Source organism: Panthera onca, chromosome C1 (genome assembly GCF_046562875.1).
Source record: "Panthera onca isolate mPanOnc1 chromosome C1, mPanOnc1 haplotype 2, whole genome shotgun sequence".
NCBI lineage: Eukaryota > Metazoa > Chordata > Mammalia > Carnivora > Felidae > Panthera > Panthera onca.
In genome coordinates, this window is record NC_138346.1 from 115758631 (window position 1) to 115785144 (window position 26514).

The 26514-nt window shown below is 51.4% G+C and overlaps 1 protein-coding gene across 5 annotated transcripts; it reads left to right on the forward strand.

Moving 5' to 3' along the window:
- PI4KB (phosphatidylinositol 4-kinase beta) lies at positions 1–26373 on the forward strand. 5 transcript variants are annotated; one of them, XM_060622718.2, is made up of 13 exons: positions 3–845; positions 8456–9392; positions 13911–13955; positions 16352–16579; positions 17600–17827; positions 19463–19572; positions 20122–20226; positions 20442–20565; positions 21236–21501; positions 24058–24190; positions 24444–24564; positions 25231–25293; positions 25602–26373. In XM_060622718.2, the coding sequence occupies exons 2-13, from the start codon at positions 8484–8486 to the stop codon at positions 25781–25783; spliced, it is 2514 nt and encodes an 837-aa protein (XP_060478701.1). In that variant the 5' UTR covers positions 3–845; positions 8456–8483; the 3' UTR covers positions 25784–26373. The 5 variants fall into 5 exon arrangements, with proteins under 5 accessions (XP_060478704.1, XP_060478701.1, XP_060478702.1 ...); XM_060622721.2 differs by lacking the exon at positions 20122–20226 and having other exon boundaries at positions 1–845; XM_060622719.2 differs by lacking the exon at positions 13911–13955 and having other exon boundaries at positions 4–845.
- Positions 26374–26514: the final 141 nt, after the last annotated feature.

Genomic DNA, 26514 nt, shown 5'->3' on the forward strand with positions numbered 1-26514 from the left:
TCCCGCCCTTTCTCTTTCTCCTCTCCCGGCTGGGTCCCCTGCGTGTATCCCACGGTCTGATTTACTAAGAGTCATGTGGAACAGGGGAGGGGGAAAAGCCACTGAGAGCAATTACGGTAACTCGGTGGCTAACGCAAAAGGACTTATTTACATATAATTTGCATGCTCAGGTACTTATGGAAATACCCGGTATGTCTGTACTTCCTTTCTAACAGGGCGTCCGCACCCGCCTGCTGGCCTGCTCTTCTCTCCTCTAGGCCGGGAGTCCCGTCCCTTATCCAGTAACTTTTACGACCTTTTCGGTTACCCAGCCTGGCATACGCTACCTCCTAGCCTTCGGAAGATTGACCCCTCCTCCCACCCGTAGGCTCCTCCTTTCGTCTTCTCCCTCTCCTGCTTTCAAAGGCCTCTTCCCCGCCCCCTTTTCTATTTCTGAACAGGCATGTTGCAGGCAGCTCAGCCGACTCCTTAGATTGCTATGGGATTGATAGGGTCCTGAGCGTCGAAGAAGCAGGAAGGCACATCCCAAGAAGAGCTGCTGGGACTCACGAGAAGACTCGAGCCCTGCTGGGATTTTATTTATTATCTGTTTGTTATTTTTGGTCTTGCTTTTGTGGAGGGAGGGAGGGAGGCTGTGCGGCTCGGTCGAACTTGAGGCAGCGCGAAGGCCCCCTCAGGCGGCGCCGAGGGCAGCCCCGAAGCCGGGGCCTGGCTCAGCCGCCGCCGCCGCTGTCAGGGAAGCGCAGGCGGCCAATGGAACCCGGGAGCGGCCGCTGCTGCTGAGGCGGCGGTGTCGGCAGCCCGACCCCGACCGCCCGCACCCCCTCCGCGGGGTTCTCCCGGAGGTAAGCGACTCCTACCCCGTGAGTCCCCCTGGCCCTTGTGAGTGGGGGTGGGGGGCCCTCTCCCACCCTGTCCCGCACAGCCTCTCCCCGCCCCCACACCTGGGTTCAACTACAAAACTGACGTCCTGGTGGCAGCTGCACCCCGAGTGTCTTCTCCACTCTTTTCCCTCAAGCCTAGGGTCCTCCTATGCTTTTTTGGCTTCCTCTTCTGTTTAGCTCCTCCCTCTGCCCCGGGGACCCACCCCCCACCCCCGTTCCTGTTGCCTCTGTCCCGAGTTATTTTCTATTAAGTCATGAACCCTTTCCACATCAGGACACCTCTTGTAATGCCCACCCTTGTTTGCCCTTCCTCGTCATCTGTGTTCCCGCCCCAAACCTTTCCCACAGCCTCCGCCTTCATCCCCTTTCCTATTTTGCTCCTCTTCTCCGATGTCTTCGTGCAGCCCCAGCACTGGGTTCCACTTCCCCGTGGCCCTCTTCCTCTGTTTCTGATTCCATTACCTCACTGCCACCCACCCAGCTCCTGGCTTCCAAGAATTGTCTCTTCCTCTCTCCTTAAGGAATCTCAGGCCCTCATCGGCATTCCCAAAGTACCATTTGCATTGTACTTTGACCTTAATTCTTACCCTTCTTCTCTAGAGTGCTTTATGAGCCCTGTAACTTTCTTTAGCTTCCCTTTCATCCCTTCTCAAACCCCCCAACCTCTGGAGGTTTGTTCCTATAGAAGAGAAAAGATCTGACAGTGCCCCTTCCCATTCGGGATTTCCAACTTTGACACCTTCTCCCTCGAATTTCAAGGATTTTGCTGATCCTTGTGACACTTGATTTTGTTTTCCATGTGGTCTTCATGTGCTCTCTGTCACATTCTTCATCTTTACATACCACTTATTTCAGGATCAGCTAAACCTTGAACTGAGATAAAATGTGTTGGGAGGAGGGGGAGCCTCAGCTGTCTCACTCAGGCTTTTCTGGACAGAAGGGTGTTTCTGAAGGATGGAGCAAGTTTTGAAGAAGTCCCTATCAGATTACACTTTGTTGACTACTCAGGATCAGCCACTAGGAGGGATGAACAGGCCCGCATGGAGACTGAATGAGGTTGTGAGAAATTTTGTTTTGGATTACTTAATTTTAGGCTTGTCTTTAAGGCATCACAGAGTAGAGTGTCTTCCCACCCCTGTCCAGATCCAGGAGTCAGTTTACTGTCTGTGGCTTACTGGAATAGTTTTGGTTGATTCCATAAGAGCTTAGGCCTGGGGTGGGGTTGGGGGGTAACTGGGAAAAGGAACATGAGACATTAGAAAAAAGTTGTACATTCGGAATCAGGATTCCTGGGTTCAGCATATGACTTCCTCACTTGACCTCTAGAGTGACCTTTTGGGGAGAATGGCCCACTCTGTGGGCATTGGTGTGTAATAGGCTATTTGTAGGATGTGGGTTAGGGGAAAATTAGACTTGGTTTATTTGTTTACAGAACATTATGGGTTTCTCAGACAAAAGGCACTTATTAGTAGTGGCTTAGCTGACCTGAGACTTTTCCTTCATTGTGGTCTCTCTGTTGGGTCTTTCTAGTTGCCAGCTGTGGTGATAAGTCCGTTTGAAAGACAAGCTCCAGGCCTGCCTCCTCTGTTTGCCTTGCTTTTTTGCCCCACTGCATGAAATTACTGACCACCTCTGCTGTTCTTCCTGGACTTGGTCCGTAATCCAGATTTTATGGGTGGAAAGTATGTTTGTGGGAAAGCCCTTGGAGGGAGATGGCTGGAGAAGAACTTGGAAACGTGCTCCCTGTGTCCATGTCTCCCGGCCTATGACAGTGAAGAGGGCTGGTGAAGTTCCATTCATCTTCCGACTCTAGGCTGTCTGAAAGTAATCATGCTTCCTCTTCCTCCTTCTTCCTGGTCTCCCTCCTTGCTCCTGAGCCAGAGCACAGCCTCCTCATCTTCCCTTTTAGGAGGACTTTCACTCTTTTCAAATACCCCCAAAGAGAAATCCTGTTTCCTCTAGCTTCCCTGCTTCATTCTCAGAGCTGGGTCCATGCCGCATGAGAACATGTTTGCCAAACGCCATCCAAAGCAGCAGATTGAAATTCTTTGATTTGGGGCAGAAGTTTGGGTGGAACCTTTCAGCAATTAGCAGGAGACAAGACAGGGCCTAGTCCAAGCACATTTGGGGCTTGCAACAGGGAGTAACAGTTCAGAGAGAGGTGAGTGCACAGGTTACTTTCTTTGCCATCTGTCTCTTTCAGCAGGGGCTCCCAGAGCTGGCTTGGGCTGTCTGGCTGGAATCTGCCTACACCAGCTCCCATGGCCCTGCACAGAGACTTCTCAGCCTGATTCAATATTGACTTAACTACCCTGCGACCACTGCCCTCCCTACCCTCCTGCTGGTAGCTTGAGAATGCCCTCTTCCCTGATAACAACTCCCCACTGGGGCCTTGGGGAAGCACTTACCTGGTTCCTGCTAGGGCCTGAGCCTGCTTGACTGTTCAGCCCTGAGTTTCTACAGGGGAAAAATAGTACTCAGTCTCTACCTTATCCATTGAGGTCAAGGGGGAAGGATGAGCAGAGACCTTCTTAAAGGAAGGTTTGAGTTAGACTTTAAGATATAAGAAGAAACTTCTCAACAGCCAACAGGCAGCCTAGGGTGATGTGGAGTCTCTTTGGAAGAGCAACCTCTTTTTAAAAATTACTATCAAAGGTGGGGCGCCTGGGTGGCGCAGTCGTTTAAGCGTCCCGACTTCAGCCAGGTCACGATCTCGCGGTCCGTGAGTTCGAGCCCCGCGTCAGGCTCTGGGCTGATGGCTCGGAGCCTGGAGCCTGTTTCCGATTCTGTGTCTCCCTCTCTCTCTGCCCCTCCCCCGTTCATGCTCTGTCTCTCTCTGACCCAAAAATAAATAAAAAACGTTGAAAAAAAAAATTAAAAAAAAAGGCGGGGCACTTGGCTGGCTCAGCTGGTGGAACACACAACTCTTGATCTCGTGCTTGTAAGTTCAAGCCCCGCGTTGGGTATAGAGAGATTACTTAAAAATATAAAATCTTAGGGGCGCCTGAGTGGCTCAGTTGGTTAAGCGTCTGACTCTTAATTTTGGCTCAGCTCATGATCTCATGGTTTGTGGGATCAAGCCCTGCACTAACAGTGTGGAGCCTGCTTGGGATTCTTTCTCTCTACCCCTCCCCCCACACTCACGAGCTCCCTCTCTAAATAAATAAACATTTAAATAAATATGTAAATAAATAAATGTTTGAAAAATTATTATCAAAGGCAAACATATACTGGGTGACAAATCCAGTGGCACTTTTATGATGAGATCAACATTTCCTTTCCATTCATCCCTACTCCTATTCCTTTAATGTCTTCATTATCACAATTTGTTTCTGAAGGTTAGCACTGTAGCATTGGATAAAATGCTTGTGCCTCTATTTCTTGATTTATTAATCGTAACAAAAGAGGATTGAACTTTAGAGGATTTACACTTCTCGTTTATATAATTGTCACTTTTATTTATTAGAAGCCTGTGTAACTATAAATAACATATGTGACCCTCCCTTTCTTTTCCATGAACTTGTAAGGGTCTCTATTTTTTTAATGTTTTATTTATTTTTGAGAGAGAGACAGTACGGGCAGGGGAGGGACAGAGGTGGGGGGGACACAATACGAAGCAGGCTTCAGGCTCTGAGCTGTTACCACAGAGCCCGACGCGGGGTTCAAGCCCATGAACCGCAAGATCATGACCTGAGCTGAAGTTGGACGCTTAACCGACTGAGCCCCCCAGGCGCCCCTGTAACAGTCCCTTTCAGCTACTCACCTTGTAGGATTAAGATAGTGGCTTCACTACCTTTTTTTCTAACTCACATGATCCATCTCAAAGGGAGGGAAATTGAGCTTGCCAACCTGCTTGGAAATTCAGATGTTCTCTTAAGACTATTCTATGAAAATACAGGAACGTGTAAAAACATGAGGTTTGGTTTGAACCAATCCATATTTATCTATTCCCCCAAGAAGGGAATGGTGGTTAACTGGGTGAGAGGATTGATTTGGGGCTTTTTACCTCCTATCCTAGCAGAGGCCAATCCAGGAAGGCCTTTAATGGAGACCAGTAGAGGGGTGGAAGGTTGTTGCTTGGAATCTTTTGAGGAGAAGTGGGAAACCAGGTTAAACATCCCCTCCCCCTAGAGGTTTTGCAGACATTTACTTAAATCCTAGGTCACATAGAACACATGCATGTATAGCCTCTCTGTCTGCCCCTGCTGCGCTTTGCCCTGAACAGCCGCCTGATGCTCAGACGAGGATTCCTACATTGCCCAGACAGTAAGCTCTGGAGCCCAGTCAGTTTTTAATACCCCCCACTCCCATCGCAGTGCCTAGAAGCCAGCTGCTAGACTGCGGCAGGGGAGGCATTTTCAGTCCCCTTTATCTAATTGGAAGGACAGTTTAGACTCCCAGTGTGAAATGTGGGGCTCAGTTGTTTGAACATCTTTGAGAGCATAAGAGCCATTTGATACTAAAGATTTGGATTTTCTTCTCTATTTGCTTATTCTCTCTCTCTCTCTTCTGAGAGAGAGAGCATGCAAGTGAGAGGGGAAGAGGGAGAGAGAATCTTAAGAGGCTCCATTCTCAGCATGGAGTCTGAGTCAGCGCTCAATCCCATGACCCTGAGATCATGACCTGAGCTGAAATCAAGTCAGATGCTCAACAGACTGAATCACCCAGGCACCCCTCTTTTTTCTAATTCTCTTACAAGGGGAAGGGTGATGAATACAGGAACTGTTTCTTCGTTTCTTCTTTAGCTTTCTAGTCCTTTTCCTTTCTTTAGAATGGTTACTTACCAAAGCTATATTGTCTTTGCTTTTGAAAAGGAATGAATTGATGTTGAAGACCATATCAAGATTTAGGTTTTAGAAAATCCTTTTCCTGTTTCTTATTGTCTAAATTGGCAACTCAACACCTCCTTCCCCCCATGACTTGCTTCAGATGCAAGCAATCCCTGAGGCTCAAAGAGGCCAGGGAGGTCCACCTCCAGTTTGGTAGTTTCTAGTGGCAGAGCCTCCTACATAGGAGAAGAATCCAGTTTTCCTGCACCTCATGACACTGTCTGGTTCCCTAGGGAATAAAGACTGCTAGATGGGGGATCTGTTCAGTGAGGAGTCCCCTGAGTACTGTGATGTGGGATTCCTGGCTGAGCCCTGGGATTACAAAAAAATAATGGCAGGCTTACCTCCCTTGCTGGTGCTAGTAACAATCCCAATTGTGATCAATGTGGGCAGGCATCTGCTGCAGATCCTGGTGAGGTCTGTGGTGCTAAATGTGGGAGATTGTCTGAACTTCACATCTCTCAGAAGTTTTGAAAAGTGGATTTTAGGAGCTTTTGGTGACTTGGAAGTCTCTGGAATAGAGGGAAGGGGAAAGATGTACCACTCATAGACAGATTGAGGAAACAAAGTTAGTTGCATAAAACAGTTGAAGCTGTCATGTGAGTTTTTCAGCAGACCTAAAAGGTAGTGGTCTCAGTTGAGTTAGAATGGCCCTCTGCTGCAGAGAGCCCTGCAAAGGTGTGGCAAGGGGAGATGAAACTTCCTTATTACCCCTGTGTCACCTAAAGCTGCGAGTAGGGACAGATCCACCTAGACAGCCATGCTGGTTCCGCTGCTCAGAGGATGCTGCCCAATTTTAGGAGAGATAATGAACAAGTTGCCAAATTTTTACTGATTCCGAGCTCAAGCTGCATCGGAGAAATTAAATTCAGGGATGGGAACTTCTTGTTTGACAGAGTTGGGAGAAAGATAAACTGAAGAAGCCTTTTTTGGTGATCTCTGAGAACAGAAGAGTTCCTCATCTGTCTTCCAGCAAGACTTCAGTGGGGACTGCTGGGAGGCAGGGAGCTGGACTATAATAGTATTGGCAGAGCAGAATAGCTTTGACTTTTAACGTTTTAGAGGTTCAAGAAGAGGCCCTGGGAGGGTGGCAGTGGAAAATGGGGCTTCTCAGTGTGATCAGAGAATTTGTATCTTGAGCCTTTTTTCACCTACCCAAAGTCCTATGTCCCCAGATTCACAAGCATCCAAGGTGATGTCACTAATAGTTGGAAATTACCTGCATTCCAGCTCTACAGTAGATTCTGCCTTCCTCTTGCTCATGCTCTTGAGTTTATCTTAGATTCATTCTGTGTTTTCATGAAGAGGCCTCTGAGCCCATTGCTTACTACAGTCAGATTCTGGAGCTGGGTTGAGCTGACGTTAACAATGTGCCTCTCCCAGTCCCCGTTTTGAAATTTCCTTCAGTTCTGCACTAACTCTTCTGATGTGGATTCGGTGAGGCTCTGAAGAACCAACCGTTCTAGGAGAGCAGTGGCTTTTGTCACTCCAGAGAGAGCTTCTTGGTGATGTGATTCCTGTTCCTCCCTGTAGTTTGCATGTTATAGACCCATGAGCTCTGGCCCAAGTTCTTTTTTTTCTCTCAGCCCTTCCAGTTCTTGAAGTGTGTGTGTGATAATGGGGAAAGTAGTGTCGGGGTAGGAGAGAGCTGTCATAAATGTTTTGGAGGATTCTCAGACGAGTGTAACTCAAGTTCACTTTCCTTACAAACAGCATATGCGTGCGCACACACACACTTGCATGCGTGTACACTGTTTACTAGCCTGTTAGGTGATTGGGAGTCACCTAATATTTATTGACTGCTAATGTGTGCCAGGGACTGTGCTAGATCCTTCTACACACATGAAGTTATTCCACACAGTAACAATGAGAAATAGATGTTTTTCCCATTTTCCAGTTGAGGAAACTGAAACTCAGAAAATAGATGGTTTGCATAAGATTACACATTTCATAATGGCAGAGCCAGGATCTTGAATCCCATCCCAGCCTATTTGACTCCAAGTTCAGGAGTCTTTCCACTTTACTTCAGCTACCACAGCACTAGAGAAAGAGAGAATGGTGTCATGAAGTCAGACAAGCAGAGAAATGACACACTTCTGCAGAGTTGCTGATGGTTGTTTTAGAGCTGTTTTCTTCTAAGTGAAGCCTGGATGTTATTTGCTGGCCCTATTCCTTGGGAACTTTGAGTCTAAAGAGAAGGTAAAGTATCTGTGATTAGAAAAATATATGAAGACTTTGATACTAAATAAAGGTGAGATGCTTAGGACCTGTGTATAGAGTGTTATATGAGTAAGGAAATAACAGATTAAAGAAAAAAAGAAAAAGGTTATGGGCAGGCATGTCAGGGAAGACCCAGGAAGAGCACAAAGATAGGAAAACATTTGAAGAGTTAGAGACAAGGGAGTAAGACGAGAATTGCTTCCCAGTCTATCTGCAGAATGTATACACCTATACAAACATAACATGTAAAGCAACATTTTGCAAATACAAGGTAGGAACAGAGGCTAAGCCGAGTAGCTAAGTGCAGAAGGAAGGAAGAGTAATGTGACCAGCCATAGAGGTAGGCAGGGGAGGCTCCATGGGAGATGGCTTGTCGTCTGATTTTGAAGAAGTCCAGGAAGACAAAAAGAGGAGGGGCCTGGGAAGGTTTCATGGTGGGCAAAGGAAGACCCGAGGATGCCACCACTAACTGGTGTGTATGTGTCTCCCTTTCTGTTCCTTTCTCTCTCCTTCCTCCTCCAGCTTGGAAGCTCGAAGTCTGGCTGTGGCCATGGGAGACATGGTGGTGGAACCTGCCCCTCTGAAGCCAATTTCTGAGCCCACTCCTGGCCCACCAGGGAATAACGGGGGCTCCTTGCTAGGCGTCATCACGGAGGGGGTTGGGGAACTATCGGTGATTGACCGCGAGGTGGCTCAGAAGGCCTGCCAGGAGGTGCTGGAGCAAGTCAAGCTTTTGCGTGGAGGCGTGGCCGTCTCTAGCACAGGCACCCCGCTGGAGCTGGTCAATGGAGATATTTTGGACAGTGCAATCCGTTGCCTGGATGATCCACCTTCCCAGATAAGGGAGGAAGAAGATGAAATGGGGGCCACTGTGGCCTCAGGCACAGCCAAGGGAGCAAGGAAGCGGCGGCAGAACAACTCAGCCAGACAGTCCTGGCTCCTGAGGCTGTTTGAGTCCAAACTGTTCGACATCTCCATGGCCATTTCCTACCTGTACAACTCCAAGGAGCCTGGAGTACAAGCCTACATTGGCAACCGGCTCTTCTGCTTTCGCAATGAGGATGTGGATTTCTATCTGCCCCAGTTGCTTAACATGTACATCCACATGGATGAGGATGTGGGTGATGCCATCAAGCCCTACATCGTCCACCGTTGCCGCCAAAGCATTAACTTTTCCCTCCAGTGCGCCCTGCTGCTCGGGGCCTACTCTTCAGACATGCACATTTCCACTCAGCGACACTCCCGTGGGACCAAGCTCCGGAAGCTGATCCTCTCAGATGAGCTGAAGCCAGCTCACCGGAAGAGGGAGCTGCCCTCTCTGAGCCCAGCACCTGACATGGGGCTGTCTCCCTCTAAAAGGACTCACCAGCGCTCTAAATCCGATGCCACCGCCAGCATAAGCCTCAGCAGCAACCTGAAACGAACAGCCAGCAACCCCAAAGTGGAGAATGAGGATGAGGTAAAATGCCTGGAAGGGGCAGTGGGGCAAGGTGGCATGGAGACATATAGTTCCTCTGTCCTTTTCTCTCCTTCCCTCTGTTTCATTTCACTGATAAAAGCATGGGATGTCAGAGTGGAAAAAGACCTTAGGATTCATGTATTCCAACTGCCTCATTTTACAAAGGAAGAACTTAGAGACCCAGAGAGATAAAGTGACCTCCCTCGGGTCATATAGCTAACAGCAAGACTGACACTCCTGACTCTGCCCGGGTGTTTTTACTCAACTTCCCTGCCTTTCCATTAACTGTTTACTGAGAACTGTGGCAGAGACCCCTCCCACCCTGACTTGAGACCTGGGGTATCTACCAGAGCCTCTCAGAGCAGCAGCCATGGGGGAGGAAAAGGGATGGTGTGTGTGCTGGAGGGAAGGCCTGTTAAATACAGCCTTAGCTTCATTCTCCTGGTCCCTCCTCCTCATAATCCCTCTGCCCCACTCCCAGTGATCCTGCTTTTTGTCGACTTAAGAGTAAGGTTTATTCCCTGTCACTGAGGCATCTGCAGAATGCCCTTGTGCCTGCCTTTCCTCCAGAGAAGGGATGTCTTGCTGGGATCTTTCACTTTGCATTTGGGAGAAGCACAAAGGGGAAAGGGAAGCAGTCTTGGTGTGGAGTAAATCTTGGGCATGCCCAGAGGCTTGTCAGAGACTTGAAGGCTGAAAAGAGGAGAAGGCTGCATGAGCAGCTGGGGGTGTCCAGTTTAGGACCCAGAGCAGGGAGGAGATAAGCACATCAGTAGGTTATGCCCAACTGCCATCCCATGTCTGGACAGATAGCTTGGGAAGTTGCCAGGGGACAACCAAGTGTCAGTGACTTGGTGTCCCAGCCAGACAATGGTGCCCCAGTACCCCCTTCTGACTCACCACCATCCCGGCTCTCATCCTGGCTGCCAGCCCAGCCTACGAAAGAAGGGAGAAAAGAACAAGGAATTTGCACTTGTTGGAAAATGCATATAGCCATGGTGCTGGCATGTGCCCCTGTGGGGCACATAACCCACCCACGGTTTTGATACAATGAGACTTCTTTCAGCTTCTTTGAATCAGAGTGACTAAGGAAGGGAGAAAGCAGGAGGGACAGAGACTACAGAGCCTGCTTTCTGGAATTTTGGGATTTTGTTATGATAGTTTAATAATCGTGAAGCTAACAGAGCTAACATTTATTGAGCATCTATTATGTGCCAAGCATCATGCCAGGTACTTTACGTTTCATCCTCACAAAGTCCTAAGAGATGGGGATTATTTTACCATTGGGGAGACAGGTTTAGAGAGGCGAGGTGATTTGCCCAGGGCTGCTCAGCCGGGCCTCAATTCACAGCTGATACTCCTCCATCATTCAGCCAGGCCATCTTGCTTACTTCTCAGCATCTGTTTTCCTAGGCCCTCAGCTGTCAGAGTCCACCTGGGGAAGAATGGCATAGGCCTTAGCCATCTAGGTTTCCAGAGTTCCGTGCACAGGCAGAAGAGGTCAACTGTTCTCAGAACCAAAATGGACCATTTCCTTTTCTGGTTGAGCTTGGCAGGGAAGTTCAGAATCATGAAGGGAGGTTGTTACAGAACAAGAAGAATCATTTAGATCTGGTGGGACTACGGTCATGAAGGGTTTGGGAGCTCCTCCTCTTGGGCTCAGGCCCATAGCAGTGTGTGTGTGAGCAGCTGGAAGTGAGCCCCTTGGTGCCTCCTGTCAGGCGTGGCTTTTTTCTGTGTGCATTTGATGGTCCTCATCTTAGGATCAGAAAAGCTGAGGCCTCAGGGCTACTCTGTGCTGGTCCTTGATCCCTCTTCCTTGGTTCTAACTCCTTCCCAAGATGCAATCATGAATGACTCTGAGACCTAGGTATTCTGTTAAATCCTCTGGGATGGCTTCTCTGGCTGCCATTCTTTCCAACCTGGCACCTTATCTTGGGTCACTAGATCCAGGAAAGGAAGGAGATACCCCATCCCTAGGCATTCCTGGGTTATCTGATGCTGGCAGAATGAGATACCTGAACCCACTGTGCGTTCTTAGGAAACGTGAGAGCAGGAGTGAGAGAATAAACATGAATGTCTCTACAGGTCCAAGCACTGGCGTCTGGCACAGAGGTCTCTCCAAACCCCTTTGTCAATTTGAGGATACATCTGTCAAGGTCCAATACCAAGGGAATGGGTTTGCCTCCTCCTCCTCCCCTGTTATGCAACATTCATTCACTCAACAAATGAGGTCGTACAGTGTGCAGAGTGTCCAGTGCCAGAGGCAGTGGGGGCTGGAGGATAAAGTACGGCCTGTCCCTCCAGGAACTTGGAATGTTGAGACCCCATTATCCGAGAGACCATTTAGTGTGGGACTCCTGATTTTGTTTCCTGAAACTTCACTGAATTCATTGGTTCTAACAGTTTTTTGGTGGAGGTCGTGACTCTCTTGAAAAACTGTCTCCTGCGTATAAGGAGGAAGTCACCAGCTTACTAAACAAAGCACGAAATTAGCTAAAGAGAAGCTCTGGAGAGTAAAGTGAGGCTGCAGAAGAGGCGGCCCTGGGGCTGCCGGTCTAGCTGTCCCCCTGCCCGGAGTCTCCCTGCACAGTCGTCCCCTCCCCAGATGTCACACAGGGTTCTGTTTTCCTCTAATGATGGATCTTTTCCACTCTGGACCACAGCAGCCAAGGGCTCTAGCGCGGATTTCTCCCACCCCTCACCATTTCAGCCCCTAGGACCCACCGCTTCAAAGCAGTTTTTGTCAGCCTAACCAGAGGACTCTGCTCAGGTGGTTTTCCTTCCCGTTTGTAACCAAAATGCTGGACATTCTGACCTAGAGTAGGGGCCCAGGGAGCAGAGATGATTTAGGTACCACCCCCACTCCACACCCCGTCCCCACACAATGACAATCCTAGTAGATGAGCTTTGTCTTTTCAGGACTGCAACCTTTGTACAGAGAAATCTGCCACGTGTCACACTGGAAACCCCGGTGGGCCTTCCATCCTGATGCGGTGTGATGTCAGCTTCTTGGCCTCAGCTTTTGTCCTGGAGCTGACTCAGTATGAGTGACTCAAGCCTACAGAGTAGGACAGATATACCTCCCTTCCCCCAGGGCTGTTAATGAGTCAGACAGGGCCCATCTGTGGAAGACTTAGCTGGAGCGTTGCTCACGGAGCCAATATCCTGCCTGCTGTTTCTTCCCCAGCCAGCTCATAGGTAGAAATTGAGCCACTAAGTCAGAACAGACTCTGGCATCCTCCTCACTGCCTCAGCTCTCCCTCCCACCTCTGCCTACCTACCCAAAACAGAGGAGTTGTTGCCTTGGCAGAGTGTTTGGCTTGCCTTCTCCCTCAAAGTGCCCTTCTCCCCAGATCCTTCAAGGAATGATCTGCCTGTAGGACCTCCAGCTAGAAGAGAATGTAAACCATGGAATGGAATTAAGTAGATGCTTGACATCCTGATTGCAAAGTAGAAACTCAGTGACCACTGCCCTCCTGCCCCGGGACCTCCCAGGGCTTTGTCTCCTAAGGCCAGGCCCCTGCCCTCCTGCAGGTTGGTGCACAGGTATTGCCCCTTTGTCCCTGCCCTGGGAGACCTTGGCAGACAGAACTCAGGATGGGTCTGTGCATGAGCTGCAACAGAGCCGCTGGAGGAGAGTTTGACCACTAGCCCTTTCCCCTGATTTGCTCTAGACACCAGTAAGACACAGGGTGAGATTTAGACAAATCCCCTCACCTGGGACCTGGATGGCTGCTACCCAGCTGCTCAGCTTTCTCAGGTGGATGCAGCTAGGGCCAGCTCCCCACCTTGGGTCCAAGAATTGTAATTTATTGAGTGGGGCATGAAATAACCTGATAGGAAGCCTGCGGAGGTTTGGTAGATAGTCATCCCCTCCTTTATGCCCAGCAGCATCTAGCCCCGAGGTGTCATGCTCCTGGCTCTGGAGTGTCCCTTGTCACCTGCTTCAGTGTTGGGACTGGTCTTCCCAGGGTGATAATGAGGCTGATTGGAGAGGAGACACCCTTGACACTGAAAATTTAGCTTTTCTCCTTCCTCCCTGCTGTTTCCAAGAAGCTGGAGGAATGCGGGCTTTCCAGTATGGGGGCTACACAGCTTGTTACATTCAGTCCCTTTGTGGTGGTTTCCACAGAGAAGACTCTGGGTGGGAGCGCATGAGTGGACGAAGAGAAAGCAGGCAGCTTGCCAGGGCAGTTACCGCCCTGAGGCACCCAGATGTTAGAGGGAGAGCTGGGTTCAGGCAAGGAGAGAAGGGCAGAAAGTGAAAAGCACACCCTCTGTCTCTTCAACCCTTCTTTTACGAAGGTCTGAGCCAGCAGCCTTCCAGTGTCTCCCACAAGTGTCAAGAATTGGGGCAAGTGGTGTTTCTGGGTTGACTTTCTCCCGTTAAAGCAGCAAGGTAGAGATCACAAGAGAAGCTGTTATGATCCAGGTTGGAGCTAAATTCTTTGCCTTTGTCTCTCTCCCCTCCCTCCCTGCCCCTCCTCCTCCCTTTGCCCTCTGGCCCTTTCCCAGGAGCTCTCCTCCAGCACCGAGAGTATTGATAATTCATTCAGTTCCGTAAGTGGGGCCAGGCTGGGACTGGGTGGCAGGCTCCCCCTGTGGCCGCATTTCCTCTCCGTCCCCAGGTCTTCTGAGTCCCCAGGCCAAGGCTGGAGTTAAAAGGTGCCTTTTTTTCCTGGGAGAACCGCCCCTCCCACCCGGCCTCCCCAGCCTGGAGGAATCCCCCGTCCTTTGCCTCTAGTACCCTGAGTCCAGGTGGGGCCTTCTCCCAGATGCACCTGGGATGCAGCGTGACTCAGCCCCTGTTCCTGGGTCTCTAGAGAAAACAGCTGGGAGAGAGGTAGAATTTACCCCTGGATTCACGCCAAGAACTGTTTGGCAGAAACCCCCAGGATCCTGTTTCCCCCACCCAGAACCCTTTCCCTATGGCTTCTGCCATCAGACCATCAAATATTTATTCAGCCCTTCTAAATGCTAGCCCCTGTGCTGGGGGAGCAGACTCCAAAAGCAAACAGGATTTGGCCTGAAGGAAAGTTTTACCTCCCCACAGCTGGTTTTCTTTTTTAGCTTCAACCACCTTTCTTCCAGGTCTGAGTTCTTCCCTTTCCCAGCTCACTGCCAGGAGGTTCCTTAATCTGCATTCTCCTTTCTTGTTCCCTCTGGACTAACCCCGTGACCCTCTGATCCCACAGGGTCTTGGACCTTGTTGCTGGGCAGAGACGTGAGAGGAAATGCTGGACCCTCTGGGAGTTTGGATGATTTTTTTACATTTTCTTTTTGATTTATCTACCCAGTCAATTTTCTCCGTTCTGTGCTGATTTCCTTTCAATAATGATTCCTATCTCCTCCCATGTGGCAGAGCCTCTTTCGAGGCCTGGGGTCACATCTCCAACATACTCAAGGAATGTAGGGGCCCCCAACCCTGCTGATTGGAGGATGGGAAGGAATTCTGCCTTTTCTAATCTAAGATGACTCTGAATTGGTTGGGGTGGAGGGTCCTTGGAACAGTGACCATTTGCCACCTGAGTGGATGGATTAGGGGATCAGGATGAATGAAGGAGTGAGTCTCCAAATTTCCTTATCCTTTCTTTTGCTTTCTCCATGAGGCCCCTGTGATATTTCCAGGGGCCACAGAAGCCCAGTTCTGCAATCTTCCTGTCTTTATCTCTTTTCAACCCTGTTTCCCAGAGCAACCCTGATTGATTCTGATACCCTGTTTCATTATTGTGTGGAGCCCTAAGCCAGCCCCCCTGTGGGGCAGAGGCTGAGAGATGAGCTGTTCCTTTGAACCCTGGCCTTTTGCACATGCGGAGATGGGCCTGGTACTGCCCAGCTTTCAAAAGAAGCTCTTCTTTGCAGTGTAAGGGAGTGAGGGTAGAAATTCTCAATTCTCAGGAAACTAAACAGGACCCACAGAGAGGGAGAAAAAGGCCTGGTGAGTGAAATACTGTTTCTACCAGAAGAGGAGATACTGTTCTTACATAGCTGAGGGGAGCTGGGATGGAGCTGCTGGTTGGCTACCTTGATAAAGTGCCCTCATGATAGAAGGACTTGGACTGGGAAAAGAGCCCTTCTTTGTGTCCATCTTTCCTCCTACTCCCACCTCCCTCCCCAGACAGACTTTGCCCTTTCTGAGAATGACGAAGTACCCAGCCTGCGGAGCCAGGCCACAGCAGGGAGCTAATAAGGGGACGCTAGTCCCTGAGAAGGGGGAAGAGGACCTAAGGAAGAACCACTGAAAGAGACAGGCCTTCAGGGCCCTTGGCAAGGGCTGAAAGGAGCTATTGCTTTCTCCACCCACCTCCCCGCACCTCCCTCCCTCCATCTCCTTTTTCTGTCCCCATAGATTGTTCCTTCATTAATGCAAAGTCTACTCCCATCCCCTCCTCATCCCCTGCATGTGCAATGACCCCTTGTAAGAGACCGTGGGGTGGACCAGGGGGATGCCATGGAAGGTAACAGAAGTCATTTGAATGGCGTAAGTCCTCCTTCTTTGCAAGGGGACATAGTGACTCAGAGCTCCCCTCCCCAGCCATGTGGGCTCTGGCAGAGCCCTGCAGCAGAGACTCAGCCCAAGAACCTTGAGCCGAGTGAAGCATGTCAGGTGTAATCAGCTCTTCTCTCCGTCCGCTCCACCCATCTTGAAGCCTTGGGACAGTTCCTAAGGAGCTCAGGGCCAAGAGAAGAGGGGTGCCTCCCAGTGACCCACATTCATGCCCCCCTCCCACCCAAGAATCAGCCTGTGGAGGAGTGGGCTGGCTTTTCTACATACTCCCAGCTCAGGTTGTCTGGGGTGGAGTGGTGGGATCTGCTACCAGTGCTGAAAGGTAGCTCCTTCCCTAGGGTTCAGACATTCGGATCCCTGGCCTGCACGGCCAGGAGTGACTGAGTGGGTGGCCCACTTTTTTCTTTGGTATCTTCACTGTCTTTTACTTCACCCCACCCCCCTGTAGCCCGTCAGACTGGCTCCTGAGCGAGAATTTATCAAGTCCCTGATGGCAATTGGCAAGCGGCTGGCCACGCTCCCCACCAAAGAGCAGAAAACACAGCGGCTGATCTCAGAGCTCTCCCTGCTCAACCATAAGCTCCCTGCCCGAGTCTGGCTGCCCACTGCTGGCTTTGACCACCACGTGGTCCGAGTGCCCCACACCCAGGCTGTTGTCCTCAACTCCAAGGACAAGGTAGGTGGACTCTGGCCCAAACCCAGCCCTACATTTGACTCTTCTCCCATGGTTGTCCAGGTTTGTGTATATGCCCAGGTATGCTGCACCAACATCCTGGACTCCTTCACGGTTCATGTGCGCCTGTCAATCTTGACTTTACCTCAGTGCTGTTGTGATCCTGGGGCCATCTTGTCCCCCTTCTTGGGCCTTTTTTCTGGTCCCAGAGAGGCCTAATTTTTCTAGTCCTCCTCTTCCCATGGTCAGGAGAGTTGCTCTCCAACCTCCTTCCAGCCCATCTTTAACTCTTAGGCTTTCCAGGCACAGTGACAGTGGGAGTAGAGAAATCTCTTGTTTCTAAGACCTTCTCTCATCAGAGTGGGCAGGGAGGAGAGAGAAGGATGCCAGACACACGTTGGAGAGAATTAGCTGAACTTGTGTGCTGATTGGAATGAGTACTAAGGTTCGGCTTCTTCAGAAGAAGTATTGAGGATTAGAACCCTGCTTGGAACAGCACCCAGCTGTTCCCTAGTCTCTTTGTCTATCTCTAGGACAAGCCCCCAGAGGCTTCCAGGCCTCTTTGATGGTGATAATCAATAGTTTTGCCTAAGTGCATCATCTGTACATGTGGGAGCTCAGCTGAAACATTCATTCATTCATTCATTCATTCATTTATTTATTTTTAAAGATTTTATTTTGAAGTAATCTCTACACCCAACATGGAGCTCAAACCCGTAACCCTAAGATCCAAGAGTCACATGCTCTTCCAACTGAGCCAGCAGGCGCCCCTCAGCTAAAACATTAAAAAAAAAAAAAACTAAAACCTGTGCATGCTCTCACACAAATTCTTGAAATGCGTGTTTGCAGGACAAGTTCCTGCCCTGAATGTTGTGTTCACAGTGTCAAGGGACTGACAGGCAAGGGTTGGAGCTAGGAGTGGGCAGCTAGAAGGACAGTGTTAGCAGAGGGGAGATTTGGGAGACGATGGTGGAGCTAAGTGGCAAATACTGGTCTCACACCCACTGCACCCAACCCTGCCAGGCTCCCTACCTGATCTATGTGGAAGTCCTCGAATGTGAAAACTTTGACACCACCAACGTCCCCGCCCGGATACCCGAGAACCGAATTCGGAGCACACGGTCCGTGGAGAACCTGCCCGAATGCGGTATCACCCATGAGCAGCGGGCAGGCAGCTTCAGCACCGTGCCCAACTATGACAACGATGACGAGGCCTGGTCGGTGGATGACATCGGCGAGCTGCAGGTGGAGGTGAGGGAGCTCCCAGGAGGTGGTACTGGGGCCCAGCGCCCGTTCTCCAGGAGCTTTCGTTATATTTGAGACAGGACCACACACCCTGAGAGGCAGGCTGAGGCAAGTGCCCATACGAATGAGCTAGGTAGTAACGGGGATGAGGGGAAAGGCTCTGGACAGAGCTAGTCTGGAATATTCAGGTGGAGCTCGTTTTCCTGCTGAAGGAATTTAGGTTAAATATAAGGATGAATTCCTAAGCCCCAGGGAGTGAGGGAAACTTAGAGTATTTATTGAACATTTGCTATATAAAGCTGTCTTATGGAAACAGAGAATGATAAGTCATACATTCATTCATTCAAGAAATATTTATGGGCCTTCTTTGTGCCAACCTTGAGTGCTGTGCAAATGGCCCCTGCCTGCAAGGAGTTATGACCTGAAAAGACAGACGACAAGACCAGTCAGCAGGTAGCTATAGTCCGGCGAGACCCCAGTTGTGCTGCAGAGGGCAGGGCGTTAACGGGAGCACCTGAGGGTAGAGGTAGGACTTACTACAGACTTGGGCCTGGGCACACCTCAGATGATTTCCTAAGGAAGTAATAGGTCAATGGGGGCCTGAAGATGGGTAGGAATTTACTGGACAGAGCACTCCTGGCAGAGGGAGTAGCAAATGTGCAAAGGCGGAGGACAAGAGAGCTCGGCCCGGTTGAGGAACTGAAGGACATTGTGTGTGACTGTGATGTGCGGTGTGGGTGAGAAGTGGTGCAGAAGGAGGCTGGAGAGGTTGGCATGGGCCCGGTTGTAGGAAGGATCCTATCAACCATGGAAAGAAACTTGGACTCTCATGCAGAGCCAGAGCCACATTTTATGGAGGACTGTGACACAACCACATTTCATTTTGTGAAGACAGACTCTCTGTCCTTGAGCTTACAGTCCAATTAGGGAGACTGGACACAGACATCTAAGGGGAAAATTTTTGTTTAGGATATACAACAGGACAGTGTGCAGTAAGTGCCGAGTGGAGTTGAGGAGAAGGGATCCACTGCGAAGGAAGGAGAAGGGAAAGGCCTTGCTGTGGACCCTGGGGTCTGGTAGAATAATTTGTATTTGAGAGAGATGGGGAAATAAGACTGAATGGCTGAGACTGAAGAAATAGTCAGAGGCGACTAGTCGGGAGAGGCTCTGTTCTCTCCTAAGGGAGAATGAGGCCAAAGCTGTGGACAACACCTAGTAGAAGGCCTGAAGTCCAGCTTTCTGTGGCTGTTGTGGCGGGGCTGTGCAAACTTGAGCACACTTGGGGTCTTCTGAGAACTTGTTAAAAGTTCAGACTTCCAGATCCCATTCCCAGTAATTCTACTTCAGACTGATGGCAGGAAATAGGAATCTGTGTTTTAGCAGCGTTCCAGGCAATTCTGATGCAGGTAGAGTCCACGCCTAGAGAAACACTGCTGTAAGGCCTGTGTGAGTGCCTAGACGTTTGGGGTCCAGGTGGTGAGGATGGCATGGAACCAGGGCAGTCTTTCTGGAACAGCATCCATAAGGTGGTGGGGTGATTGTGACACAGAGGCAGCAAGCAGGCAGAGTGGCTGGAGGAGTAGATGACAGAAGCGAGGCCTGTGCTTGGCACTTCTGACTTATGGTCCCCTCCTCTCTCAGCTCCCTGAAGTGCACACCAACAGCTGTGACAACATCTCCCAGTTCTCTGTGGACAGCATCACCAGCCAGGAGAGCAAGGAGCCTGTGTTTATAGCAGCAGGGGACATCCGGTATGGCCAGGCTACCACCCTGCCCCTTGTTCCTCCTCCCTCTCAGGCACTGCCTGTCTCTGTCCCCTTCCTGTGTGTCAGCCTGTCTTTCCCTCTTCTCTTTCCTTACTCTATCCTTGTCCTGAGACCACAAAACTTGAGGCAGTGAAGGTGCAGGTTGAGAAATTACTGGGCTACCGCAGAAGGACATTACATTTTAAGAGGACTCCAAAGGGATGAAAGCACCAGAGGACGGAATTAGAACAGCGTTTCTCAGACCCAGTCTGAGGACTACACGTGTCAGAATCAAGGGAGAGGGGAGGAGAGCTTGCTGGAAGCACAGATGCCAGAGCCACACCTGATCTGACTCAGAGTCTTGGTGGAGGAATGGGGCCTGGTAACCTGCATTGCAACATGATTACAAACCACCAGGTTAGCAACACTCTCAGCCAGGTTTCTAGCTCTGTGTGCCCAGAGTCAAGGAAAGAGTACAGGAAATTCTGGCATTGACAGGGACATGAGGCTCTGGGGTGTCTCCTCCAAGCAAATGATATAGTTTCTTCCTGCTAGACGGCGGCTCTCGGAGCAGCTGGCTCACACCCCCACAGCCTTCAGACGAGACCCAGAAGACCCTTCTGCAGTTGCTCTCAAAGAGCCCTGGCAGGAGAAAGTAAGGTGAGTCAGGTGGGAGTGGTCTCTAGGCCCTCCCAGAGCTTGCAGGCGATCCGGGACTCACCGCACCCCCTGTCTTGTCCATCAGCCTCTCCCAAATTGTCAGGCTCCCAGGCTTCTGAGTCCTTGTCTTGTGGGGAGTTTGATCTGGACTTCGGGCAGAAGAAATGTCTGTCCTTTCCTAGCATCACCCTTTGCTTTTGCCTCTTTCTTCACAGGCGGATCAGAGAAGGCTCCCCCTATGGCCACCTCCCCAATTGGCGGCTCCTGTCAGTCATTGTCAAGTGTGGGGATGACCTTCGGCAGGAGCTCCTGGCCTTCCAGGTGTTGAAGCAATTACAGGTAAGAGGGGGCGGGGGGGGGGGGGGGGGGACAAAGGTGAACAGCCAGCTGAGGTGAGCGTGCAGGTTGTCCCGCAGGGCGCTTGCTGGGGTCCATCTTTCTGCCCGGGGCTAACTTGGATGCAGACACAACTTGAGCTGGTGCTCCTTCCCCAGTGCACTTCCCCAGGAAGTACAACCATGGGAACAGCTCCACAATGACCCCTCGCGGCCTTTTCGTGGCCCGTGTCTGCTGTGATCCCTGAACTTTGGTGGGTGCGTTTGTCCTTTAGTCTCCGAACTGGCCTGTGGCAGGTGGCTTGCAGTGTGCTGTCGATCCCCTGAACCTTTGAATTGGTTGCCTGCAAGCAGCTTCGCCTGTTTCATACAGTTCTTTCTGAAAATATTGTCATTTTCTAGGGAGGGCTTTTCTGCACCTAAATCCTTTCTTTGCCTTTTTGGGGCTTTCTATCTATCCGATGCTTTTCTCACATACCTCCCTGTGTATTGTCGGGCCCTGGACTTCTTTCAAACCTCCCTGGTCCTCAGTGGGATCAGTGGGTTTTTTACTCACTTGATGATCCAGAATCCAAAACCATGGGGACTGTCCAAGGTTGAGGTCAGAGGGGGATTTTAACCTCCTCCCCCAGTTTGGAAAGATGATAGTCGCATGCTTCTGTGTCTCCTCACAGTCCATTTGGGAACAGGAGCGAGTGCCCCTGTGGATCAAGCCATACAAGATCCTTGTGATTTCGGCTGACAGCGGCATGATTGAACCAGTGGTCAACGCTGTGTCCATTCACCAGGTGAAGAAGCAGTCACAGCTCTCCTTGCTCGATTACTTCCTGCAGGAGCACGGCAGTTATACCACTGAGGCATTCCTCAGTGCCCAGCGCAATTTTGTGCAAAGTTGTGCTGGCTACTGCTTGGTCTGCTACCTGCTACAAGTGAAGGACAGGTGGGTGAACTCCTCATCCTAACCTTGGCCCTTCATGTGTGTTCTCACTCTTCCCCGCCTCCCGTTGCCTAGATGTCAAAGTGGAACGAACAGCACAGTTGAAGCAGCGACGTGTTTGCGCGCGGGTTCAGCAGGGAGGCAGGCTGACAAGTACTAGGATACAGAGGCGGAGACCTGAAGGACCTAGGGGAGGAGCAAGGGATTGAGCAGGCAGTGTCTTGAAGGATGAGGAGGACGAGGCTAGAGGGCGCTGTGGGGCAGGGACCCTCCAGGAGAGGGACCAGCCCAGTGTGCTGAAAGCCGGGGCCACACTGCCTGGCAGAGGGAGCAGAAGGCACCGCAGGTAAGCCGAGGCCAGGTCGGAGGGCCTCCCTTGTGAGGCCCAGGAGCCTCAGTCTACAGGTACAGGAGTGACAGGGTCCAGTCTGTGTTCGGTGACCGTTCGGTGACCGCCCCTGTAGCGCTGAGGGTGAGGCTGGACTCATCCGGGTCTTCAGCAACAAAGCCAAGAGGTACTGAGGCCCGGCCTGAGGGTGGTGGTGGCGGTGACCGAGAGCAGGAGACAAGATGCATGTGAGGGACATGGTGGACACAAAGTTGTACCTCCCAGCCCCATACTCCCTTTCTTGTTCCAACACATGACTTCCAAAGCTTTTAAGTGTCTGTTGTTTCCCCCAGAGTGGTCATTTCTTTCAATATCACATTGAACTTTGTGAGGTCCGACTTCACATATAGGTGAACAACGTGTTGTACAGAGATAGTTACCCCTGAGAAAGTCTGTCTTAGAGAGTCTGTCTCCGGACAGTGAGTGACTCAAGGTCAGCATCCTGAATGTTCCTGTGAGTTGCACCTCTCACTGGATAGAGGGCAGCCTCCTGGAAAGACAGGATGCAGTGGCCTGAGCTCCTAGGGCTCCCGGTAACATGGCAGTGTGTGAAGATCTGACTAATGGGATGTTTAACAGAAATCTCACATCCGTTAAGTACCTGTCATGGCCTGGCATTCTCGTATTAAAAGCCAACGAAAACCTTGTGAGGCAGGCCCTTCCCCCAAAGGAAATGAGGGTCCAGGAGCTTTTAGGACCTCTGCCTATTCTACCCAGCCAGCCCTACAAAGGAACCCAGCAGAGGCTCTGCATGCACAGGCCGACAGGAAATGTGATTATTTGTAAGGATTTTGGTTGCAAGCTTTAGACTATCCCTGAAGAAGTAGGATTTTGAACCCAAGGCCCAGAGAGCCTGGAGCTGAGCCCCGGATTGAGTAAGTAGGTGGCAGGCGGGCAGGTGCTAGTCAGGCCTTTGAGCTTTCCTGTAGGAAACTAGTGTGTTTGGAAGAGTAGAGATCATCCTTTAAAGAGGGTGAGGGGTCAGGCAGCTGATAAGCCTTGTAAAATAAAGAGCAGATGTCATCAATCTGTGAATGGATCAGCCACTGGAGAGAACTGGTGACAGTGAATCAGGTAGAATCAGGTGTAAGATCTCCTTAACTGCTGCGGAGAGCCCTGGACCACCTTGCAGCGGAGCGGATTCCAGCATTTGAGAGAAGCCGCCCCTCCATAGCCATGGGGCCGTGGGCATGAAAGTCCCTTCTCTTGGGGCCTCTGTTTCCTCACCTGTACAATGAAAGGTTGGACTAGGACATCTAAAACCCTTCTCGCTCCCAAGACTGCCTATATTGCTAAATTTGTAATGCTTTCCCCAAGGAGGAAGGACTGACGTGGGACTGGCTCCCCCTCTCTCCCCTCTTTTAGCCAGTCACACCAGACCTAGAGAAGGGGTCTTCAGACCAGGAGCTCTTAGCCTGCCAAAGCCTCTGTTGACACTGAGAAAGAGGGTTAGGCTGAATGGACCGGGCTCACATGCTTGGCATGCTAACTGTTCCTCCTTCTGCTGGCCATTTTGGGGGGATCACGGAGACCTGGGATTTCTCTCCCTCTAACTCTTCTTCCTGCAGCTAGCCTGTAAGAATTGTCTCCGGAGATTTTTTTTCTTTTAACGTTAGTGATCTTACCACGTAGTTAGAATCTCCTGCTCAGAGCCCCACGCTGTTTTACACGTACACTCCGCTCGGCCTGTGCTCTTATAGTGGGGCTCTGCTCTGCGAGGGGCTGACAGGAATTACCATGAAAATACAGGTAAAGTATGTTCTGACTGGAGGCCTCCCACTGAGCAGAGGGCTTGGCCTCTGAGACAGCTGGCTGGAGCTAGAGACCTTTCCTTGCCTCCAGGTGCTCTATTTGGGATCAGTTTGGGTGCCAGAAGCATGATTTTTGGAAAATGGGGATATTCTTAAACTGTTTTCAGTTGTTAATGCAATTTCAAAAATAATCATAATACAATTTCAGATTCCACGGCCTTTGATAGCAGTTTACTTTTCTGATTTCCCTTCCCACTGTTAGCTTTAGGTCCTAGGAGGTTGGGCCCAGAGTTCTAAGCAGCAACAAACGTGGCAGGAGGTGCCCCTGCCTGGTATCACGTGGCCAGTGTGTTGCAGCTTGAGGCTCCCGCCTCAGTCAGACTTACTACTGCCTCTTTCTCTCCTCTGCCCCCTCCTCAGACACAATGGAAACATCCTTTTGGATGCAGAAGGCCACATCATCCACATCGACTTTGGCTTCATCCTGTCCAGCTCACCCCGAAACCTGGGCTTTGAGACGTCAGCCTTTAAGCTGACCACAGAGTTTGTGGACGTGAGTCAGGAAGGAGAGGTGCCTCACTATGTCCTTTCTCTGTCTTGGGAGAGGGAGCTATGGGCTCCCCCCAAATTAGGGACAAACAACAGAAATGGCAGCAAGTCAGGGTGAGGCTGGATGTCCTGGGAGGCTTCCTGCCTGATAAGAGAGCGGGGAAGTCATGGAGTTTGCCGTGTCTGCCCCGACGGAGGGGGTCCTGGCTGGCTTACAGGACACTGAGCCCTGTGCACACACAAGTGTCCCTTCACAGGTGATGGGGGGCCTGGATGGCGACATGTTCAACTACTACAAGATGCTGATGCTGCAGGGGCTGATTGCTGCTCGAAAGCACATGGACAAAGTGGTACAGATCGTCGAGATCATGCAGCAAGGTGGGCTGGGAAGAGGCCATATGTTTGGGGACAGGGCAGTGCCCATAGTGCTTCAGGGTTCCCACTCATATTGGGGCCCTGGAGCATGGAACTTCCAAAAAGTGGATTCCACCTCAAGACGGGGGGGGGGATTCCCAGAGGATTTCCAGCTCCCATGATCTAGCTCCCATGATCTAGTGCCATTCTTCCTTTGGGACATTCCTCCTGATTCCTGATAGAGCTGGAGGGGAGGTGGGGGGTGGTGCACAGGCCACAGAAACCACCCTCTAGGCACACTCAGGGAAAGAACAGCATCCCTCCCTGTCTCCTGTCCCTTGTCTGCCTTAGCTTGTTTCCTTCCATGTCTCTGGCTCTTCTCTTTGCCACCCCAGGTGTTTCTGGTCACCACTTTCTCCCCTGCTGGCCCTTGACCACACACTGCCCTGTCCCTAGGCCCCTTCCCTGTCCCAACACTGCCCTCTCCTGCTGAGCTGGAAGTATTCTCTCGGCTCTCCTCTTGATCTGCTCCCACAGAGCCATCTCCTGGCTACCTCACCCTCCTGTCCCAGATCCCTCCTCTCCCAGCTCTTCTGGGCCCTGTCTCCATCTCCCTTCTCAAGGCTGCAGTGCACACTGGGCTAAGCTGCCAGTGTCCTCCTCCTCCCCGCCCCTGCCCCCACCCCACAGGTTGTCGCCGTTGCTCAGGAGCGTCCCCGTCTGGCCCCGTGATGACGGTGGCCCAGATCATCTGTGAGTGTCAGACGTAGCATAGGCATTGGCCTGCGACCAGATAAGTGCCCAGCTCAGGGCCCGTTCCCCAGACCCTCTCCCCAGCCTTCCCTCTGGGTCCCGCCCTTGGCGAGACGGTGCCGGTCCTCTCCCCTTCTGCCCTCATGCAGCACCTGGAGGGCCTGAGGAGTGTGGGGTGCAGATGGGCTCAAGACGGAACTCCCCTTCCCAGGCAGAACTGTGTCCGCCCGCAGCCAGGGAAGGCGCTGAAGTGGGAGGGGAGGGCCTCGGCAGACAGCCCATGACCCGCGCCCTCGCCACTCCCCCAGGCTCTCAGCTGCCTTGCTTCCACGGCTCCAGCACCATCCGCAACCTGAAAGAGCGCTTCCACATGAGCATGACCGAGGAGCAGCTTCAGCTGCTGGTGGAGCAGATGGTGGACGGCAGTATGCGGTCCATCACCACCAAGCTCTACGACGGCTTCCAGTACCTCACCAATGGCATCATGTGAACCGGCCGGCAGGGGTGGGGGACCCTCCCGGGAGGAAGCCCTGCCCGCCCATGGGAACAGGAAGGCAAGAAATACAGAGGATCATGTGGTAACTGTAGAGCTTGCTGGGAGTGGGAGTGCCAGCGGCGGCAGGGCCCAGACCTGCCAGGACCTCCCCTCCCGACAAACTGCAGGACTTGATGCCCTCCCCCTCTGGAGGAGAGGCGACAGATGGGAGGGACACTGGGGCCTTTCTGCTCCTCACCAGGGTCCACAAGGTTCTTCCCTTAGGCCATCCTTGCTGTGTTCTGGGCCCCAGGAAGGGGGGAGGGTGGGGACAGTAGGTTCTTGGTACTTAGGACTCCTGTGGTTGGCCTTTGGCTGTGCTGCTGCCTGCCTCTGTCCCATCCTAGCGGCTGGCTCTGACGTAGGGTCCTGCACGCGTGGTGGTTCCCAGTCCCGGGGTCAAGGGCGGGAAGGACTGGGACCCCTCCTGTGGGTGAGGGGATCAGTCTAGCCACAGGGGATTCCTTGGCCTGATCCCTCCCCCACATCCAGGGAAAGAACTCTCAACTTTTTAATTTTTGTTTGAAATAAAGTCCTTAGTTAGCCATCTGTGTCATTACTGGGTTGTGTTTTTTTCAGGGGTTGGGGGTGGGGGGGATAGGTGAGGAAGTGTTGAGCAGATGCCTCCCTCAGTGTCCCTGATGCAGAAGGCACCACACAGAGCCAGGTGAAAGAGGACTGCTCCT

Excerpts from the sequence above, each read along its gene's own strand:
- PI4KB (XM_060622718.2), top strand. The coding sequence starts at position 8,484 with ATGGGAGACATGGTGGTGGAACCTGCCCCTCTGAAGCCAATTTCTGAG. Across the intron at positions 16,580-17,599 it reads TCCTCAACTCCAAGGACAAG|GCTCCCTACCTGATCTATGT; the intron begins GTAGGTGGACTC and ends CAACCCTGCCAG. Across the intron at positions 24,565-25,230 it reads CGTCGAGATCATGCAGCAAG|GTTGTCGCCGTTGCTCAGGA; the intron begins GTGGGCTGGGAA and ends CCCACCCCACAG.